Raw genomic sequence first — 19608 nt, 5'->3', positions numbered from 1 at the left:
CAGCATCATAGCAACACAGAAGCCTCCACTGACAGATGAGTGGTGGCTGCATATGAGGTGCACTGGCTGGGAATCGAACCCAGGTCTCCCATATGGAAGGCGAGAATTCTACCACTGAACCCCTACTGCCCCCACCCTGACTGCTAGGGCCTTGAAAAGAAAGACTCAGGCACACTCAAGAATTTCTTAAGAAAGAAAAAAACAGTTTAAGAGACCAAAATTACAGGAAGCAAGTACAAAAGGCTAGTGGGTGGGGCTGCACATTCTTAAAGTGTGCAGGTTGCCTGGGAGGCCCAGTCCACAGAGACAGGACATATGCAGAGGGGTGATGGAGACCAGGAATATAGGAGACTGAGAGGAGCCTCTGGCATTCCTGAGACTGGGGTGGTTTTTAGCTTACTGACCAGACCCTCTCTTGTAGACAGCCCAGGCCCCTCAGGGGGCAGGCCCAGCCAGATGGGGCAGTCCCAGGAAGCCCTAAAAGCCTCCCATTCCCTCCACCCCATGAATCCGGAGGCCCTGTAGCAGGGGGAAGTCCAGCAGTGGCCCAAAGATACAGTCATCCTCCTGGCTTGGGGATGGGGACACTGGGGCTCCCAGAGGGCTGGTCTGGAACCAGAGGTTCTCATAGGACTTGGGGCTGGGGGTGAGGCCCCCCAAGAGGGGCTGAGTGGAGTCACAGCGGAGGTAGTGCCCTGGCCCTGGGCTTGTGGGGCTCTCCAACACCTGCCCATAAAGGACCTGGTCATTGGTGCTAGACTGGGGCTGGGGCTGAGTGGAAGCTTCTCTTGGTCCCCCCTGAAGCACATAGGCCTGGACCAGGGTGGGGACGCCACAGGTCCCCGAGTTGTCACTGGACTCCCAGGGCCCTGGCTTCTTCTCCTCCTCCTCCAGCACTGTGATCTTGGCGATGGGGGGCATGCTGGGGTCCCGAAGGCTGGGCAGCTGGAAGGTCTCCTGGACATAAGGACATGGGTTGAGAGGATGGTACACTTCAAGATGTCTGCCCTAGCCACTGCCCTTTCCTGAGTCAGGCCAGTGGTGGGGTCATTTCTGCTGCTCTCCTGGAACTCAAAGGGTTACATTTGCAATGCTCCTCTTATGTGCCTGACACATGCTGGGTGCTTTACAGACTCACCACAGTTACTCTTCCCCACAATCCTGTGATTAGTCCCAATTCACAGTGAGGGTAGTGGGGTCAGACTGGCAGAGCTGGGATTCAAACTCAGGTCTGTTTCACTGCAGAGGATCTTGGTAGGAATTGACAGGAGGTCCCAACCACTTGTCCTTAGAGGGGTTTCCCTTCACTTTGGGCCTGGGCCAACACCTCCACCCCACTTCCCTCTCCTTGCAGGCTTCTCACCTCTGCCATGATAGTGGGCACCCAGGCGCTCAGGCTGCTACGGGCTGGGTCTGGGACACTTGGCCAGAGATGATTCTTCCTGCTGGAGGAGATGTCAGGTGAGGGCTGGGCCCAGTGTGCCCTTTCATCTCTCCGTCCTTCCTCCCACTCACCCCCAGTGGCCGAAGGGACGCCTCTTAGTGCAGAGAGGGGAAGGTGGAGGGTTGGGACTTCCAGACACGGCCCCTGAGTCCTGGAGGGCTGGGAAGAACTTAGATTGGCCCACCCAGGTCTGCAGTTCCTTGTGGGTAGGGGAAGCCAAAGGTGGGTGTCCTGTCTCTCAAAGCGACTCACCTGGGACTACAGCAGAGCCAGGCAGCCCCACAGAGGGAGATGAGCAAGAGCAGAAGGGCAAACAGACCCAGGAGGATGTGCAGCTCAGACTCATCTGGGGTGAGGAGAAAGCCAGAAGAGGTTAGAGTGCATGCATGTGAGGTCTCCTCCCTCAGGCTGGGATCCCAGGGTGGGGCTGGGTCTCCTCCCTGGGGCTGGGATCCCAGGTCTGGGCGGGACCTCCTCCCTGAGGCTGGGATCCCAGGGCAGATCTACTCTCAGAATGGGGAATCTTTGTGTGGGGCACCTGGGGTACCCTCCCAGCAGCCCTCTCTGCCCAGCCCCTGTCTCCCCTTACCCAGGGCCAAGGTCATCAGGGTGAGGCCTGTATTGTTGGTGGCCCCGCCCCGGCTGGTGGCCATGAGGTGAACATGATACAAGCTGGCAGGCTCCAGGCCACGGAGGACAAAGTTCCAGGAAGAGGCATTCAGGACGGTGGCTGGAGGGTTAGGGAGCACTGTCAGTGTGGGCCTGGATGCTGAGGACTTGGGCTCCCTCCATGGTTCTCGAGCACCCCTGGCCCCTTTCTGGGATAGACTCACAGAAAGATTGCTTCTGAGCCTTGGTCCAGAAGATGGTATAGTGTGTAAGGGGGCTCTTCCCCAGCTCAGGGGCCTCAGGCACCCACTCCAGCTCGGCCCAGGTCTTGCCAATGTGCTTTAGATGCAGCTCTGGAGCATGGGAGGGGGCTATGGGAAGAGAGGTGCAGGGGCTGTCAGGAAGTGAGACAGGGCAGAGAGCCCCACTGGACCCCTTATGTTCCAACCAGACCCAAGAACTGGGATATGCTGCAGGGTGGGTGAGAAAAGAGAGCCCAAGGGGACTCCTGCCCCATTTCTACTTGCTTGATGGTCTTATTTTCTGAGAAACTTTGTTTGAATTCCATCTGTCACTGTATCTGAGTGGTAGATGGAATTAAAAAGATCCTGGCTGTGGCTGAGCCAGGATTTGAACCCAGTTCTGTTTGATTCCAAAGCCTCACTACCCGATTGCTGCCGGGCCTGATTTTGTCTGACTCAGAATCTGATTTCTGCCACTCATCCTCTGAATTTATGCCAGGTCCTCTGTCTAATTTCTGTCTGATAAGACACCTGATTTCTGTTAGGGCAATTGCTTGATTTTTGCCAGGCTTGTTCCTGAATCCTGCCAAACCCACTGACCAATTTCTGTCACCCTACCACCTGATTTCTGTCCAGCTGCTTTTCTAGGGGTCAAATGTAAGCTAGGGGTAATTTTAGGATTGGGAGAGAGGCCCTTTCCAGGGCCAGAGGTAGGGAAGGAAGGAAATGCTCCCCCATATCCCTGATTGTTGGGACCTAGGCAGGCCTTGGGAAAAGAGGAGAGGATTCTGGCAAGGGGCCTGGTGGCTGACGAACCCTTCTCTTGAGAGTAGGCATAGATGTGCTGGGAGGGTCCCATGGTGTCCTGGTACAGCGGTGTCACAGTGATCTCATAGAGCTCAAAGGGCTTGATGTTCTCTGCAGAGAGAAAATGGGGTAGGTGCTTTGATTAGGGGCTAACCTCCACTAATGGTCAGAAGCTAATCTCAGACCTCTAGTCAGGGCTAACCTGGACCTCACGATGCTGGCCTAATCTCCTCAATTTCTTCTTCAGATAATGAGGGCTAAGGAAGAAAAGTAGAAGCAAGAGTTAGAAGGGTGGCCAGATCAGGGCTGCAGAAAGAGAGGATCAGGTTAGACTGTAGGAAGAACTTCCTGATTCTGAGAAAAGTGAAGGATCCAGAGAAAACAGATAAACGAGACCTCATAAAAATGAAATACTTCTGTTCATCAAGGGACTTTATCAACAAAGTGAAGAGACAATCTGCAGACTGGGAGAAAATTATCGAGAACCAGATATCTGATAAACGTCTAATCTCCAAAATACACAAAAAACTTCTACAACTTAAAAACAAAAAGACAAACAACCCAATCAAAAATAAGCAAAGGACTTGAACAGACATTTCACCAAAGAGGATATACAAACAGCCAACAAGCACATGAAAAGATTCTCAACGGCATTAGCCATTAACCAGTGCCACTGAGTCGATTCCAACTCACAGCGACCCTATAGGACAGAGCAGAACTGCCCCATAGGGTTTCCAAGGCTGTAATGTTTACGAGAGCAGACTGCCACATCCTCTCCTGTGGAGCAGCTGGTGAGTTCGAATCACTGACTTTCTGGTTAGCAGCTGAGCACTTAACCACCACGCCACCAGGGCTCCCATCCATTAGCCATTAGGGAGATGCAAATCAAAACCACAATGAGGTATGACTTCACCCCATTAGAATGGCAGTGATCAATAAAACAAACAAAACCCCAGAAAACAACAGGTGTTGGCAAGGATGTGGAGAAATTGGAAGTCTTATCCATTGCTGATGGGAATGCAAAATGGTACAAAAGCTGTGGAAATGTTTGGCAGTTCCTCAGGAAAACTGAACATAGAACTACCATATGACCCAGTAGTCTCAATCCTAGGTATATACCCAGAAGAACTGAAACCTATACACCAATGTTCACTGCAGCACTATTCACAATAGCCAAGAGGTGGAAACAACCAAAATGTCCATAAACAGATCAATGGATAAACAAAATGTGGTATATATACAATGGTATATTACTCAGCCATAAAGGAAATGAAGTCCTGATACATGCCACAACATGGATGAACCCTGAAAACATGCTGAGTGAAATAAGTTAGTCTCAAAAGGACAAATACTGTATGATCTCACTTACATGAAATAAGCAAATATACTGAAACCAAAGATTCTTAGTGGTTACCAAGGAGGAGGAGGAAGGGGGCATGCGAGAATTTTGCTTAGGGAGCATTGAGGTTTTGTTAATGATGGTGGAATAATCTGGAAAACGATAGTGAGAATGGATGCACAGCATGAAGAACATAATCAATGTCACTGAATTATACATGTAGAAAGTGTTGAAGTGGTGAATGTTTTGTTGTGTATATTTTCGCACAATAAAAAAAGTTAAGGATCCAGAAAGGCTGGGGAATGTGCTTCACTAGGATGGTTCAGATTGCCCCTAGGCTACTGTCAGACAAGCATTGCTCTCCTTCTCCCCCACCCCCTTGCCCCCCACCCACCTGCCTACACCCGGGTCTGCCTACCTTGTAGCAAAGTCCCTGTGATGTTCCCATTATGCTCCATCCTCCAGGTTTTATTGCTGCCACTGGGGCTGGGGGGACCCAGACCCCACTCAATCACGTAGGCCTGAGGCTGGGAGCTGGGGGAGTCCCAGCCCACCCAGATGCTGTGAGGATCTCGGGCCACGGCATGGAGTCTGGCCAGTGGTGGGCCTGGAGACAGAGTAGGAGACAACAGAATGAAGATAAAAGAAGTGCAGGCCCTGGAGTTAGAAGCCTGGGTTCAATCCTGGCTTTGCTACTTACAAGCTGGGGGACCTTGGGTAAGTGAACATCTGAGTCTCAGTTTCCTCATCTGTAAAATGGAAATGATGATAAAAGTTCCTGACTGACAGGGTCGTGGTGTGGTTTAAATGAGATGATGCATGCAACAAGGTTATCACAGTGCCACAGGTAGAGGAGTACTTGATAATAATAATAATCAAACCCAACTAAACCCGTTGCTGTCAAGTAGATTCCAACTCATGGCAACCCCGTGTGTTACAGAGTAGAACTACTCCATAAGGGTTTCTTAGCTGTAGTCTTTGAGAAACCAGATGGTCAGTTCTTTCTTCTGTGGAAGTGCTAGGTGATTTGACTGCCAGCCTTTAGGCTAGTAGTTGAGTGCAAACTGTTTTCACCACTCAGGGGCCTGTTGTAACAATAATAGCTAACTGTATATGTTGTTGTTGTTAGGTGCTGTCAAGTTGGCTCCAACTCATAGCAATCTTATGTATAACAGAATGAAACGTCCTCTGACATCCTCACAGTTGTTGCTGCGTTTGAGCCCACTGTTGAGCCATCTCCTTGAAGGTCTCCTTCTTCTTTGCTGATCCTCTACTTTACCAAGCATAATGTCGTTCTCCAGGGGTCGGTATCTCCTAATAACATGTCCAAAGTAAGCAAGACAAAGTCTTGCCATCCTTGCTTCTAAAGAGCATTCTGGCTGTACTTCCTCCAAGACAGATTTGTTTATTCTTCCGGCAGTCCATGGTGTATTCAATATTCTTCGCCAATAACACAATTCCAATGCATCAATTCTTCCTCAGTCTATATAGACTTTGGCATGTGCCAGGCACAGTCCTTGACAGATATTAATTCACTGAGTCTTGTAACAGTCCCATGCCATGAGGGAGGTACTATTATTGTCCCCATTTTATCCATGAGAAAACTGAGAGACACAGAGAGGTTACTTGTCTACGAACACCCAGCTAGTGAGTAGGCATATTTGCTATTATGACTATGATTGTGATTGTTATTGTTAGTCTCATCTTGTGAGGACTTATGTTCAGGGGATCTGCATGGTGGCTGAGCTCCCTGAGAATGAGCAATGAACTCAGGGACCATGTTCCAGCTGGAAAAGCTTAGGCACTCTCTCCCAGCTTCCTTGGCAGAATGGACTGTGTGTGTGTGTGTGTGTGTGTGTGTGTGTGTGTGTGTGTGTGTGTGTGTGTATGTGTGTGTAGAAATCACCAGCTTAACCTGGCTCTGGCTAATGATAATAATAATAGCTAACACATATCAAGCAGTTATTTTGTACCAGGCACATATCTTAACTCATTTAAATCCTCAGCATGACTTTTTGAGGTTGGCACTGTTATCATCCCTGTTTACTAGATGAATAAACAGAGCCCTAAGTTGGTTAGTAACTTGCCCTGGTCACACTGTTAACAAACGACAGAACTAGGTTTGAACCCAGGCAGTCTAGCCTCAGAGGTCACATGCTTAACCATGGTGCTCTACTGCCTGCCAGCCCACTTTACCTCTGCTCTCCATGAAGACCACGGAGGTGGGGTGAGAGTTCCCGCCTGTGTTGTAGGCCACAAGGGCCACCTCCCAGGCTTCCAAAGGCAGGTGGAAAGTGCAGTTTAACTCAGTGGTGTTGCAGAGTTGGACTGCCCCAACCTGGCCTGAGGGTCTCCAGGAAACCAGGTACCCTTGGATCCGCCCACTGTCTTCCTCCAGGGGCATTGGCTGTGGTAGGAATAGGAGGGAAAGATAAGGAGAATATACAGATTGAGTGAGGGAGAGCTTCTAGGTGGGGTGGATGGATCACAGGACCCTCCCTCTGTTCCCCTGTGCCGGGTCCTAGGTGGAAGGCAAGGAAGAAGCAAGTTGGTGCTCAAAGTAGGCACTTAATTATTCACTGAATCAACCCTTTGGGGGCATAAGTGAGTCCTGCGTTGTAGTCTCTTCAAAAAGGACATTCCCCAGCTTACTAGGCACATGCAAAGTGCATGAAAATCAAATGCAAATACACCAAGCCTCCCAGACATGTGGGACTCTTGAGCCCCAGCTTTCAGGGCTCTGTCTGGGTTGGAGGAGGTCTCAAGGGTGGAGGGATGACCTTCAGAGGGGGTTACCTTCCAGAACAGCTGCACATTCACAGTCCTGGGGTCCAGCTGCCTCTGCCGCCACCATGTGTCCAGTCTGACGATTGGGGCTGTGGTCAGAGAGAGAGGAGAGGGTGGCTACCAGGGAGGGTCCTGGAGGCTGGACTGGGCACAGAAGGCCGCCCTAGCCCTTCACCACCCACTTACCCCGTTCTGTGGTTTTCAGCTCCAGGCTGGGACTCCAGTCACTCCAGTGGCCTGGCAGGGGCCAGCGGGTGCAGCGCATCTGCAGGGTGTAGGCTGTGGCTGGGAGAAGGCCACAGAGCTTGTGGTGGAGGGTCCTGGAGGGCAAGGGGGTCACCTGGTGGGGGATGTGGCTCTGAGACTGGACGCCTGGGTCCTTCCAGGGCCAGCTCGAGCCCACACATACCCTTCCTTCAGTCACTCCCACCCCTGGCTCTTGAGGTTGCACTCCACCTCACCAGGGCCCAGCTGGCTTCTCCAAGCTGTGGCTGGTAGCGCAGCTCACACTTCTGTTCCATGTACAGGCTTGGCTTCCATGACTCCCAGTGAAAGCACAGACAGTCTGGCTGGGCTGGGGCCCCCTCAGGGCTGGGGTCCAGGGTCCCCAGTGTGGGGGGCTCCAGTTTCACTGCAAGGAAGGTGGTTGTCAGAACCGCTTCCTGCCCCACCCTATAGGGCTCCTTAGCTCCCTCTTGTTTCTGTCTGTGGTTCTGTTTTCCTCCCTGGGTCTCCATTCAGGGAAGTTTCTCTCTGTATATGTCCCTGTATCTCTGTCCATTCACGTCTCCATGTTGTTTTGGGTCTGTCCCTATATATATGTGTCTCTGTTTCTTACTAGGTGTTTGTTTTATGCTTGCCTCAGGGCCTTTGTGCTGGTTGTTCCCTCTGCCTGGGACACTTTCTGCCGATATCCACATGGCTCGCTCCCTCATCTCCTTCAAGTATCTGCTCAGATGTTACTTCCTCAGCGAGCCCTTCCCTGACCATCCTATTGAAATAGCAACTGTCCCCCACCCTGCTCTCCCTATGCTCCTTCCCTGCTTTAACTTCCTCATCACACTTATCCCCATCTGACGTTCTGTTTCATTTATTTTGCCCACTAACATGTAAAGTTCTGAGGGCAGGATTTGGGATGTTTTGTTCACTGCTGTTTCCACAACACCTGTAACAGTGCCTGGTACATAGTCGGCACTTCAAGAAATTAATTCTTTGTTGAAAGAGTGAACGAATGTGTCTCTTTGCCTCTGGGTCTCTTCCACATCTCTGGGTCTGCCTCCATTTCTCTGTCTCCAACTGCATCCCTGTTATCTCTGTCTCTCTTCTCTGCCTCTGTCTCTAGGTCTTCCAATGTCTCTTTGTCCGTCACTTGGTCCCTGACTCCCTCTCGGTGCCTCTCTGGTTCTGCCCATTTTGGGGACCTCTCCCCACGCCTACACTCAGAGTCACCCACCGAGGTCTATGGGATGAAAGCACATTTGTGGGGACAAGCTGGTCCCCAGTGCATTCTCTGCCTGCACCCAGACGACCAGACTCTGGTACAACAGTAGGTGTTTTCGTTGGATGGAGCAGTGACTTTGCCTGGCCTCAGGCACACATTCCTGAATGGGCTCCTCTTGGGTCTGGCATTTGCCCCGGCTCCTGCCAACAGGATCAGGCTTGAGTGCCAAGCAGGAAAAAAACAAAACAAAACAGTCCTACCCATGCCCCAGCCCAGGACCCAAAGGAAGGGTGCTGAGGCAGGAACCCCCACTCACTTGAAGCTCTTTAGGGTGAAGTTGGTGGGCAGATGAGGGTCCGGTCCTGGCTCCCACTGGCAGATGAAGCTATTGGTTGTGAGGTTCATGAGGCAGGACAGGTTGTACGGTGTTGGGGGAGGATCTGTGTCGGGAGGGGAGAGGGTGAGGACTTTGGGTGGGATCAGTCAGAAAGCTCTGGCTGGGACCAATTGGCCTCGTTTTCCTGCTATGAACGGCCCCCTCTGGGATCACCTTGTCTATCCCCCTGTCTCCATACAATGTGAACCTGGAGGGGCAGGCCGGGGGGAAGGGAAGCCAAGTTAAAGGCATGGATAGCGACAAGCATCACATGACCCCAGCATCCTGGTGACCCCCCACCTCCAATCTTCCTGACTCCAGACCCCTTTGTCAGTGACATTGTAATGTCTGGGTTTTCATCCTTGTTCTGCCATTCATTAGCCATGGGATCTTGAAGTTAGTTAACTGTTCTGTGCCTCAGTTTCCTCATCTGTAAAATGAGAGTAATAGTAATATACCTACCCCCTGGGTTATTGGGAGGGCTAAATGATTCATTGCACATAAAGTATTTAGAACAGTGCCTGTGTTAGCTGCTAGTATTATTGATTCTTAAACAAGAACCTTGGTGTCTTTCTTTCTTTCTTCCTTCCTTCCTTCTTTTCTTTTTTTCTTTCTTATGCCTCCCCTTTGCACAAACTCTATCCTGCTCAATTTGAACAGAGGGCTCAGACTGGGGTGGGAGAGAAGCTGGGAGCAAGCCCAGCTAGTAGAGAATGTCTTCCTGGATACACCCTCCTATGGCCAAGGAGTTGAGCTTGCTCAGCAGCCATACAGAGTAGTGGTTACGGCACTGGCTTTAGAGCCACACTGCCTGATAGAAATCTTGGTTAGTATATGACCTTGGGCAAGTCACTTACCCTCCCTGAGCCTCAGTCTTCATACCTGCAAAATGGGGCTAATAATAGTACCCACTGGTAGGGAAGTTGCCTGGTAGAATGCCCATAAAGTGCTTATTGAAAAGTATTGGCAAGTATCTTATTAGTATTGGCAGGAGGACATTGGAGACAGAGTGGGTGGATGGTTGGAGGAACTTACAGCCTGCCTGCAGCTCTACTTGGTCCAGGATCTGCAGGCTGTTGCCCCAGAGAATGCAGCAGGAGAGACGTGCCTGAGTGTGGTTGAGGTGGGGCAGGGTAATGGTGGACACCCGGGTCCCATCAGGTAGGCGCTGCTGTCTTCCTCCAGGTTGAAGCTCTGATTCCAGTTTCCACAGAATCTCTGACTCTGGGTCCAGGTGGTTGCAGTTCTGGCCAATGACGCAGGAGGCTGTGACGGGATCCCCCAGGCGGACGATGGAGTCTGAGAGGCTGATGTGCCCACACTCGGCAAGGCCTGGGGTGGAAGAGAATGGGCCATGGATGACTCCTCTGCCTGGCAGAGCCAGGCTATTAGGCAAGCCTGTTACTGCTGAACTCAAGGCCTTACCTTCCTGCCTCACTTGCTAAGGCCTGGAGCTGGAATGAAAGGATTGTGTGGGGGCTGGGAGCGGCTGTCGGGGGTGAGATACAGAGCGATGTGCTGGTAAATGTTTAACAACCAGCTATTCAGGGAAAAGAGACCCTGATTTGTAGTGCGTGCCACTGTCCATAGTGCAAAATACTCCTACCATGGCCGATTTCAAGCTACCACTCTGAAATCACTGAATGTGGAGGTGGGAAGAGATGTGCATTATTGGCTCTTGCAAGCCAGCTCCAACACACCGCCAAATAGACTAGTTCCCTCCCCAAGGATGGTGAAAGCAATAGTTAGAATGATAAGCATCCCACAGCCACAGTAAGCTTTTCAAAATTCAAATCTGACTGTGTTACCCAGTCTTAACCAGAACGCTTCTTCACCAGCACACAATTGCTTTGAAAGGCAGTATGGAGTGGTAGATAAGTGGATATTGGTAAGGACTTGGATATTGGAGCTAGACTGCCTGGGTTTAAGTCCTGATTCTATCACTTGTTAATTATGTGACTCTGGTATATTGTGGAGGTTTTCTGCGCCTCAGTTTTCTCGTCTGTAAAATGAGGATAAAAATGGTCCCTACCTTAGTGTTGCCAGTAGGATTAGATGTGTAAGGCACTTAGAACAGCACTTGGCATGTGTTTAAGTATTTACGGTGATGATTAGGATAAAGACCCAAATCTTTCACATGGCCCTTGTGGCCTGGCTCCTGCCTAACTCTCTCAGTTTCAGCTCTGACCATCCTCTCTCAGATCTGGCTGCTTTGGCCTTCTTGCTGTTCCTTGAAAATGGCATGATCTCTCCAATCTCGGGATCTTTGTACCCCTGTTCCTTCTTGGGTTACTCTTCCTTCTCTCTTTCCACCCCCTTTCACCTGGTTAACATTTAGGTATCTGGGAGAACCAGTTATTGTTGTTAGGTGCTTTTGAGTCGGTTCCGACTCATAGCGACCCTATGTACAACAGAACGAAACACTGCCTGGTCCAGCACCATCCTAACAATGTGTTATTATGCTTGAGCCCAATGTTGCAGCCACTGTGTCAGTCCATCTCGTTGAGGGTCTTCCTCTTTTTTGCTGACACTTTACCAAGCATGATGTCCTTCTCCAGGGACTGATCTCTCCTGATAACATGTCCAAAGTATGTGAGACAAAATCTCGCCATCCTGGCTTCTGAGGAGCATTCTGGCTGTACTTCTTCCAAGACGGATTTGTTTGGTCTTTTGGTAGTCCACGGTATGTTCAATATTCTCCGCCAACACCATAATTCAAATGCATCAATTCTTCTTTGATCTTCCTTATTCATTGCCAGCTTTCACATACATATGAAGTGCATGAAAATACCATGGCTTAGGTCAGGTGCACCTTAGTCCTCAAAGTGACATATTTGCCTTTTAGCACTTTAAAGAGGTCTTTTGCAGCAGATTTGCCCAATGCAATATGTCGTTTGATTTCTTGACTGCTGCTTCCATGGATGTTGATTGTGGATCCAAGTAAAATGAAATCCTTGGCAACTTCAATCTTTTCTCTGTTTATCATAATGTTGCTTAATGGTCCAGTTGTGAGGATTTTTGTTTTCTTTTATGTTGAGGTGTAATCCATACTGAAGGCTGTGGTCTTTGATCTTCATCAGTAAGTGCTTCAAGTCCTCTTTACTTTCAGCAAGCAAGGTTGTGTCATCTGCATACTGCAGGTTGTTAATGAGTCTTCCTACATTCCTGATGCTGCGTTTTTCTTCATATAGTCCAGCTTCTCGTATTATTTGCTAAACCTACAGATTGAATAAGTATGGTGAAAGGATACAACCCTGATGCACACCTTTCCTGACTTTAAACCACACAGTATCCGCTTGTTCTGTTCAAACAACTAAGTATTCTGAGTACAATTAAATGTTCTGGAATTCCCATTCTTTGCAATGTTGTCCATAATTTGTTATGATCCACACAGTAGAATGCCTTTGCATAGTCAATAAAACACAAGTAAACATCTTTCTGGTATTCTCTACTTTCAGCCAAGATCTATCTGACATCAGCAATGATATCCTTCGTTCCACATTCTCTTCTGAATCTGGCTTGAATTTCTGGTAGTTCCCTGTTGATGTACTACTGCAACCATCTTTGAATTATCTTCAAAATAATTTTATTTGCATGTGATATTAATGATATTGTTCAGTAATTTCTGCATTCTATTGGCTCACTTTTCTTTGGAATGGGCACGAATATGGATCTCTTCCAGTCGGTTGGCCAGGTAGCTGTCTTCCAAATTTCTTGGAACCAGACTAGGCCCTTACTAACCAGATTAAGCCAAGATTCTGTATTTTCCCAAAGCTCTTATTATCCTTTATAATTATAGAGTCATATGATTATTTGCTTGTCTGTCTCCTCAGCTAGACCGTACATTCAGCTAGGCCAGGGACCTTGTCTCTTTTGCTCATTACTATATTCCCAGTGGCTGGCACAGAGACGACCCTTGGTGAATATTTATTACCTACATAACTCAGTAAGCACTGCATTTTCCCCGCGCTGCCCTAAGAAGTGAAGCAACCTTGCCCAAGATCATAGAGCAGGTTCTTGACTCTCCGCATGGGGCTCCTACCGCTTCACAGACTCAGAACTTCAGGCTGAAAGGAAACTTGCAAATCTGTTTACTTTGAAACTCCACCTGAGGCTGTATTCTCTACGGCAGAGCTTGAGCAGCCTGTTTTTATATGGCCTGTGAGCTAAAGATGGAGGTTAAAGTGTTAAAAACACAAAAAAGAACATGTAACAGAGACTGTATGTGGCCTGCAATACCTAAATATTACTATCAGACAAAGTTTGCCAGCACCTTCTCTACAGCATCCTGAGGTCAGTCCTGGCCTCAGCTTGCATACCCCTGGAGACGGGAGGCTCGTCACCTCTCAAAACAGTTTCCATTGTTGAAGAGCTCTGCCTGTGCTTCCTTAATTCAGGATGAAACTTGCCTCCTTGTGACTTCCACCCCAATCCCTTTGCTGCCTACCATGGCTGCACAGGACCCAGAGGTTCCTTCTGACAGCCCAGAAGAGATTTGCAGACAGGGCTTGGGTCCTCCCAGTCTTTTCTAGGCTAACCAGCCCGGGACCTCTCACCATACCTGATGGGTGGTGGTTTGCCTGATGGGTGGGAGCCCAGCTGCCACACATACATGACCCAGTCTTGAGTTTCTTAGGATTCTCTAGGAATCTCAGGAGCAGTAGGGCGGGCAATGCAGGGAAATGATTCCATCCCTCCCTCCTCAAATAGCTATCCCTGTAACTCCCTCTCCTGCCATGCCCCCACCCCCCACCACACTCACTTCCAGGGAGGAGAAGGACGATCAGGACCACTCTGGTCAGGCTCCAGGTACCCAGCCCCGCCATAGCGCCAACCTGGGTGCTCACCTGGAGGCAGAGGAGATTGGTTAAGAGCATGGGCTTTGACGTCAGAGCTGACCTTAATCCTTGCTCTGTAACAGTGTGGCTTTGGCCCAGTTACTTGACCTCTCTGAGTTTCAGTTTCTTTGTCTGTAAAATGGAGGTCACAATAGTGTATACTGCACAGAGCCTCAGAGGAAGACATGAAATGATACATGTCAGGGGCTTAGCACCGTGTCTGGCACATAAGAAATGACTCTAAGTGATAGCCCCTGTTATTATCATACCTGCCTTCCAGGAGACAGCAGGGAAGGGAACAGCGAGGAAGAGCATTGTTCCCCTTCCTTTCTGTGTTAACCAGCACCCCCACACCCTGAAAGCAGAACCTGAGGCAAAGGCTTGCGTGAAGGTGGTTTATTTTGGAAGATCCCAGGAACAGGGTAAGGAAGCGGGGAGAAAGAAACAGGGGAGGAGGGAAAGCCAACACAAGGTTACATTATTGAGCTTGCCATCTCTGAGGGCAACTGGGGCTTGATCCTGCAGGGACCTTCTGAGGAGCTGTGTAGAGCATAGCTCAGAATGTCCACCCAAGAGACAATTTATCCCGTCGGTGAGAGGGAGGACAGGAACATTAACCCACCGACTCCTGCCCCCAACTGGTCAAGGGATGCCCCTTGGGGAGGCATGAACTCTCTTGCACTTCCCGATTGTGCATGTATGAGTGGGTTCTCCTAGGTAACCAACCCATGCCAAGGGTGTCAGAGACGCTCCCTGGGAGAAAGTGAGAACTCCATGGAACAGGGGCTGTCAGGTTACACCTGTGGGAAGCTGGCTGCATTGGCGATGGCTGGAGGCAAAGGTGGGCTGCGAGGATGTGAGGTGGGGCACACAAGGGGTCTAATTCACCCTCAGTTCTGGGCACAGAGCCTTGGAGGCTCTCTGGGGCCAGGTGTTGTGTGGTCCTGGAGGGAGGGAGGATTCACTCCAATCTCAGGAAGTGTGCAAACGGTGGCTACTGGAGTGGGCAGCCTCCACCTGCCCTCCCTTTCCCCTCTTTTGCTTCCAGCCTAACCCCCTATCCTGCTTCTACTGGGGTTGTGGGGCCAGACACCTGATCCCCCAGCACTAATTGATGCTTTTGGTGGCGGGTCAGTGGGAATCACTAGCCAGCCTGTAAGTACATGCATAAGCACATATGTGCAGGGTTGTTCCAGCAGAGAGACCCAAGTGGCCAAGCTGCTACCTCGTGCTCAGAAGGGAGAAAAGCTAGGAGAATCTTTTTCTCTTGCTCCCAAACAGAGGCATGACTAAGAGCTCCCCAGACACTCAAGGCTGTTCCTGCTTGCAGGGGCCTCACAATAATCTCCAGTTTGCCCAGATACGTTGCATTGTCAGGATACAGGGTGACTACTAGCCTATAAGTCGTGACTGTGCACATTAGAAAAAAGAAAACACCCCTTCTTCTGGTCAGATGCAGCCACACACTAGGTCTCACAGCTTAGTGACTGGAGAACAGGCTGAATTTTAGCCTTCGCTTGCCCCTCAGCTGGGCATCTTTGTGCACTGAGAAACCTGAACAACTGCCCAGAGCATGCCTGCCTACCAGTCAGTGGTTGGCAATCCCCTCCCCACAACAACACACACTGCTTGGAGAAGATTTTGCCTCCTAGGTCCAGATTTTGGACCACTGGTTCCCATCTCCATGAGTTTTTGATCATGCCCCAGCCCTGCTGCCCTAGGGAGGGTCAGCTTCAGGTCCAGCTTTATGCCCGTTAAAGTACCATCTCTTCCCCCTCCACTGGCTCCTGTCTAGAGTGGGCATCCAAACCCCAGGCATCCTCCACATGGGATGCTGAGTGTTGGCTGTTTGGCATCCACCCCTGGTCCCCCGTGGCAGCCCCAGGCGCCCACCACCTTGGTTAAGTGGGAGCTGGCACCTGTTGAAGCATGGTCCCACCCTTGGGGAACAGGATGAGAAACTGGGAGTCCAGCTCTGAGCCAGATCACCTGGTCTGAACTCCAGCTCTGCCACTTACCTGCTCTGTGACCTTGGACAAGTTACTTCACTTTTCTGAGTCTCAGTTACCCCATCTGTGAAAAAACGATACCAACAGCACTCATCTCCGGGGCTGATGTGAAGATGGAATGAGACAAGCTTTGATGAAAGCACATATCCTGTGCCCTCATGGAGCCCAGCATGATTTAACGTCCCCCACCTCCCTTCCCAGGCTATATGGTCAGAGCCTCCTGAGACTGCCACCTCATTTTTGTCTTTATCACACTGCACAGTTTCAAAGCCCCATTTCTGGGTCTCCTCCTTCTAGTCCCTTTGTCGCTCTAGACCATTGCACTTCACTATCTCCCCTTTACTCCGGCCAGCTCCCCTGGGACTCCAGGTGCTCCTGACCCTTGGTCTTGGCTTGCTAGGTGCTCCTAACCCTTTCTGTCCTGGTTCATCGGGTGCTCCCTGTAGTGGCCCCCATTCCACTCCCTTCTGTTTGTTTTCCTCTCCCTATTCCCATCACTCTCCCCTCCTCTCCTTCTCAACCTCTTATCCTTCTCTCCCCTGTTCTTTCTACTACTCTCTGGGAAGAGGATGGGAGGGAGGGAGGGGCTGGGAAAAAACAGAGAAGGAGAACTGCCCAGATGTGGTTCAAAGAGAGAGAGAGAGGGAAGGAGAGAGAAAGAGAGGGAGTAAAGGAGAGAGAGAGACATTGAGGGAGGGAGACAGAGAGAGAGAGACAGAGAGAGAGAGGCAGAAAGAGTAACAAAAGGAGACTAAGGCAGAGATACGCAGACAGGCTGACATGACGGGAGACTCACAGAGATAAAGACCGAGACCAAGAGATTACTGACCAGGAAAGAGAGACTGAGGCACTCTGAGGCCGAGAAGCAGTCTCATATCTGAGAGTTGACGGCTGAAGAGACAAAGGGAGAGGCACAGAGAGGCTCCAGGAGGGAGACACAGTGAGAAACTGAGAGAGAAAGAGAGCCAGAGAGGGGCTGAGGGAAAGAGAAACGGATAGCAAATTACAGAGATGGAGACAGGGAGAGATACAGAGACTGAGACTTGCAGATACCCAGGTTCTGAGAGACAGACACAGAGGGATTATGTTTGTCCCTGAGCCCAGCTGTGTCCCACAAGAGATACTCGGCTTCTTGGGACTTCCCTGATGCACTGCCCCCGCCGCCACACCCCCCCAAAAAAGTCTGCTGCATCCTTGGGAAAAGAGACTCAGTGTCCAGGGCTCCTGACTCCAAGGAAAAAACACTGAAGGTGGGGTCCTTGGCCCCAGGCCCAGGGCCACCTGGATATAGGCCCTTGGCAGAGCTGGGGGGAATGGACCTAGAGTCCCATCAAGCTGAGGGCTCAGTCCCTCCCTGGGGATCCCCTACTCACGCTGGAGCTGCCAGCCAGGCACCCACCAGGCCTCCCTGTCTCTCCTCTCCTCTCCTCTTCAGGGTAAGTTCCTGAAAACAGCCACTGTCCTGTTCTTTCCCCCAGCCCTGTCGTTAATGGCTCAGCCTCTGACAGGCCAGGAGCTGGGGATTGCAACACCTGCCCAGCCTCCCGCCTTCCCTCCCTTGCACCAAGGGCACAGGCAGCCCCTTCCTCCCAGGAAGGAGCCAGGGAGGGAAGCTGTAAGGCCCACGCAGCCTTCCTGCCTCGGAGGGTCTTAAAGGGGCTGGGGGATGTGGCAACAATGTCCCCCTGCCTCCGGATTTCCTGAGCTCAAAGTTTCAGGCTGGGCAGGGCCTGGGCTCCAACCTGGCTGGGTGCCATCTCCATGCCCGCCCACCCCCCGCCTGGGGGAGCATCGCTTAGAGACAAACCCTGGGCTAGAAAGGGCACTGCACCCTAAGCACCTTCTCAGCAACATCCTGGGTCCTGATGCCCACAGTACTCAGGAGGGCATCCGGAAGTTACGGGGGGGTTTATAACTCAGTCCTTTCATACTCTGTCCTTAGTATGAAGAGTCACTGTGTACTCTCCTCCATTGCTCAGAGGCCAAGGCAGATGGAAAAATGAAGACTCTGGGGACAAGACAAAGTGCTGTCCTGTTCGGGCACAGAGTTTTCATATGTTCACTAAAAATTAGTGTAACATTTTCCCCAATGATTCTGCTACATGGAGTTTTTAAAAATTGAGTGAAATAGACTACGCTTTATGTCTTTCTTTGTCTGAATCCATGAATCCCCTATGATGGTTGGCAAATAATTTTCTGTGCACTTTTCTGGAGAAGGTTCACGGTGTTCAGAGTTTATTGGCCCCATGTCTGGATTTACAGAGTGTCTATAACACATGATCATTTTTTAGAAAAAGTGGGCTTCTGGGGCTGGTGTCATGGGGCGGACCTATGTTGTAGTTCTGGTTCCAGGTCGAAATATTCAACTGCTTGCCGCAACTTCCAGAGGTGTCCCTCAGGCTCCAAACAGGAGCTCATCTTTGCCCTCATCTCATCCTTTTAGCAGATCCCATTGACTCTTCTTTCAAAATATAACCAGAATCCAGGTACACAGGTATTCCCTGTAAAATTCTTTCAACTTGGCTCTATGCTTGAATATTTTCATGATAAGATGTTGATAACAATATAAATATCACTTAGACCAATACCAGGCAGGCCCGTCACCCTTATCTCTTGCCTAGATCATTGAGGTAGCCCTCTCTCTGATGTTCTGCTTCCATTCATCCTTGCCCCCCACAGTCTATTGCTCTTTCAGTAGCCAGTGTCAAACTGAGCAAACATAAGTCACATCATGTCGTCCTCTGCCCGAAGCCCTCAATGGCTCCCATCTCACTCAGAGTCAAAATCAAAGCTATTTAAATGGTTTACCGGGCCCTATCCAACATGGTGCCCTGTTACCTCCCTGACCCCTCTCCTATTACTCTCCTTCTTGCTGCTGTGTTCCAGTTACTCTATTTTCTTTGCTGCTCCTTGAACTTGTTAGGTTTCCTCCTGCATCAGGGCCTTTGCACTTACTGTTTTTTATGCTTGGACTCTCTTCTCCCAAATAGCTATGTGGTTCCCTCCCCTTCCTCAAGTCTTTGCTCAGATATCACCTTCTCATTGAGACCTCCCTTGACCAGCCTTAAAAAAATTGAACCCCCACTCCCTGTTTCTCCTTCTGCCTTTTCCCCCTGGTACCCCTTTTCACTATCTGACATTGGCTGCCTCCTCCCACTAGAATGGCAAGTCCATGAAGCCAAGAGTTTTTTTCTGTTTTGTTCAGTGCTTTATCCCCAGTGTCTACCCTACAATATAGTGGGCCCTCAATACATATTTGTTGAATGAATGATTGAATGAATGAATTTTCTCCCCACTTCATGACATCTGCCCCCCTTCCCCTGCCTCATCTTGGTAAAATGCACCACTATCCCACCTCCCCCCGCCCCCGACAGTCACCCAATCCAGGAACCCAGGAGTCATTCCTCACAACCCCTTCTCCACACTCCCACATCCAATCAGTTCTTCTTTAAAAAATTGTAACGCTCTTTTTTATTGTAATATACATACACTACCACCTAAAGCATTTCGTCAGTTTTGAAATGTACACTTCAGTGACATTGATTACACAATCAGTTCTTAATGAAGGAGAACGGACCGTTTACTCATCCTTCAAAAACATATTCTGAGAGCCTATTTTGCAGCAGGCAGGGGAATACATGGTGAGCGGAAGCAGTTTTAGTTCCTGCCTTTGTGGAGCTCTCAGTCTTGTCAACAATTCTGAGATTCATCTTCTC

At 50.1% G+C, this 19608-nt stretch overlaps 1 protein-coding gene across 4 annotated transcripts; it reads right to left on the bottom strand.

The window, feature by feature from the left end:
- Positions 1 to 182: 182 nt before the first annotated feature.
- CSF3R (colony stimulating factor 3 receptor) lies at positions 183 to 17488 on the bottom strand. 4 transcript variants are annotated; one of them, XM_023727226.1, is made up of 17 exons: positions 17266 to 17488; positions 15902 to 15956; positions 13808 to 13892; positions 10081 to 10377; positions 8986 to 9109; positions 8682 to 8869; positions 7690 to 7859; positions 7415 to 7568; positions 7238 to 7317; positions 6638 to 6848; positions 4860 to 5048; positions 3112 to 3213; positions 2278 to 2424; positions 2034 to 2174; positions 1697 to 1790; positions 1364 to 1445; positions 183 to 957 (listed from the first exon to the last, which is right to left on the bottom strand). In XM_023727226.1, exons 3-17 carry the CDS (start codon positions 13869 to 13871, stop codon positions 478 to 480), a joined length of 2523 nt encoding a protein of 840 aa, XP_023582994.1. In that variant the 5' UTR covers positions 13872 to 13892; positions 15902 to 15956; positions 17266 to 17488; the 3' UTR covers positions 183 to 477. The 4 variants fall into 4 exon arrangements, with proteins under 4 accessions (XP_023582994.1, XP_023582996.1, XP_023582995.1 ...); XM_023727228.1 differs by having other exon boundaries at positions 1364 to 1442; XM_023727227.1 differs by having other exon boundaries at positions 17292 to 17488.
- Positions 17489 to 19608: the final 2120 nt, after the last annotated feature.

This window comes from Trichechus manatus, unplaced genomic scaffold, assembly GCF_000243295.1.
Source record: "Trichechus manatus latirostris isolate Lorelei unplaced genomic scaffold, TriManLat1.0 scaffold00015, whole genome shotgun sequence".
Lineage (NCBI taxonomy): Eukaryota > Metazoa > Chordata > Mammalia > Sirenia > Trichechidae > Trichechus > Trichechus manatus.
The sequence above is the reverse complement of the archived record's forward strand: the minus strand, read 5'-3'. Positions and strand labels throughout refer to the sequence as shown.